This window comes from Danio rerio, chromosome 8 (assembly GCF_049306965.1).
Source record: "Danio rerio strain Tuebingen ecotype United States chromosome 8, GRCz12tu, whole genome shotgun sequence".
NCBI lineage: Eukaryota > Metazoa > Chordata > Actinopteri > Cypriniformes > Danionidae > Danio > Danio rerio.
The window spans coordinates 6,245,360-6,247,500 of NC_133183.1; the positions used below are offsets into that span (position 1 = coordinate 6,245,360).

At 42.4% G+C, this 2,141-nt stretch overlaps 1 protein-coding gene across 1 annotated transcript in view; it reads right to left on the reverse strand.

Annotated features, from left to right (window-relative positions):
* Positions 1-353: 353 nt before the first annotated feature.
* cdc45 (CDC45 cell division cycle 45 homolog (S. cerevisiae)) overlaps positions 354-2,141 on the reverse strand; it is a 26,685-nt gene continuing 24,897 nt past the window's right edge. The window contains 1 exon segment of the mRNA NM_213386.1: positions 354-783. Within this exon segment, the coding sequence (NP_998551.1) occupies positions 719-783 (65 nt within the window). The 3' untranslated portion in view covers positions 354-718.

Sequence of the window (2,141 nt, forward strand, 5' to 3'; positions counted from 1 at the left end):
TTTTTTTACGTCAAATTAGACATGACATTTGCATTCACCCCAACCTTCTACCAAATCAAAGGTTACAATGAGCCTAGTTTGGCCCGTTGGCCCCACTTAGGGCATCTCTGATGTAGATTGTGGTGTGATTTTGACCTCTGCTGGTGAAAAAACAAATGCAATTTATTTTTTATAAATTAGTTTTTTCCAGTGAGCTCCTAATTTTAATTTATTAATCTATTTTGCATTTGTAAAGCAAATAGTGCAGATGCCACATTATTTTTGCACCATTTCAATCATCAAAGAAACCACAAACATTTTTGTCCCTAATCTAAAATGACTGGATAATAAAGACAAGCAGCCACCCTAATCAATCCACCTTCAGCTCAAATGTTTATAAAAATCATTTAATAAATTCATATATAACATGCACAAACACAAACTAAAAGGACAACACAAAACCAAACACACTTAAAATCAGGCCTGTAGAGTCAAACAGAAGGTCCGTGCAGCCCCTGACCAAAATATCTCTGAGCTGATCTCCGAGTCTTCAGACGGTCTGAAGCGTGAAAATGTGAAGGTATTTGGCACCAAACTGACTGAAAACATGGTAAACCTCACGTTTACTCGAGGCCTGTGAAATTCCACTTGAGTGTGGACGAGTCTCTTTGCACATGCACACTCATACACATGTCTGTCCAGGGTTTGACGATCATTTTCAGCATGCAGTGGGTGTAGTTTACGACAACAGGGTGATGAGGGCATCCAGAAACTTCCCTCTGTCTTCCATCTTTAGCTCAATAACTGCAGAAAAAGAGAGCGTGAGAAGGGGTCTTCACATTGCCTGTTGTGGCATGTTGATGAATCTGCGTGCACGTGCATGTGTATTTTGGGGTCTGGCAGAGCTGAAGATATTTAACACTGATGTGACAGAAACGATGGGAAAACTGCATGTGGATATAATGAATAGAAGTGTGCTGTAGCTGCTATGCATGTCAAATATATAAAGAGCTAATATTGTGCATTATACACTCACCGGCCACTTTATTAGGTACACTTGTCCAACTGCTAGTTAACACACATTTCTAATCAGCCAATTACTTGACAGCAACTCAACGTATTTAGGCATGTAGACACGGTCTTGACAATCAGCTGCAGTTCAAAGCGAGCATCAGAATGGGGAAAAAAGGTGATTTAAGTGACTTTGAACGTGACATGGTTGTTGGTGCCAGACGGGCTGGTCTGAGTATTTCAGAAACTGCTGATCTACTGGGATTTGCACGCTCAACCATGTCTAGAGTTTACAGAGAATGGTCTGAAAAAAGTGAAAATATCCAGTGAGCGGCAGATCTGTGGGCACAAATGCCTTGTTGATGCCAGAGGTCAGAGGAGAATGGCCAGACTGGTTCCAGCTGATAGAAAGGCAACAGTAACTCAAATAAGCACTCATTACAACGGAGGTCTGCAGAAGAGCATCTCTGAATACAAAAGCCGTCCAACCTTAAGGCAGATGGGCTACAGCAGCAGAAGACCACACCAGGTGCCCCTCCTGTCAGCTAAGAACAGGAAACTGAAGCTACGATTCGCACAGGCTCACCAAAACTGGACAATAGAGGATTGGAGAAACGTTGCCTGCTCTGATGAGTCTCCATTTCTGCTGCAACATTCGGATGGTCGAGTCAGAATTTGGCATCAAAAACATGAAAGTATGGATCCATCCTGCCTTGAATCAACGATTAAGGCTGGTGGTGGTGGTGTAATGGTGTTGGGGATATTTTCTTGGCACACTTTGGGTCCATTAGTACTAGATAATCATTGTATTAAAGCCACAGCCTACCTGAGTATTGTTGCTGACCATGTCCATCCCTTTATGACCACAGTGTACCCAATTTCTGATAGCTACTTCCAGCAGGATAACACACCAAGTCATAAAGCGTTAATCATCTCAGACTGCTTTCTTGAACATGACAATGAGTTCACTGTACTCAAATGGCCTCCACAGTCACCATACCTCAATCCAATAGAGCACCTTTGGGATGTGGTGGAACTGAGATTCACATCATGGATGTGCAGCCGACTAATCTGCAGCAACTGCCTGATGCTATCATGTCAGTATGGAGCAAAATCTCTGAGGAATATTTCCAGTACCTTGTTGAATCTCT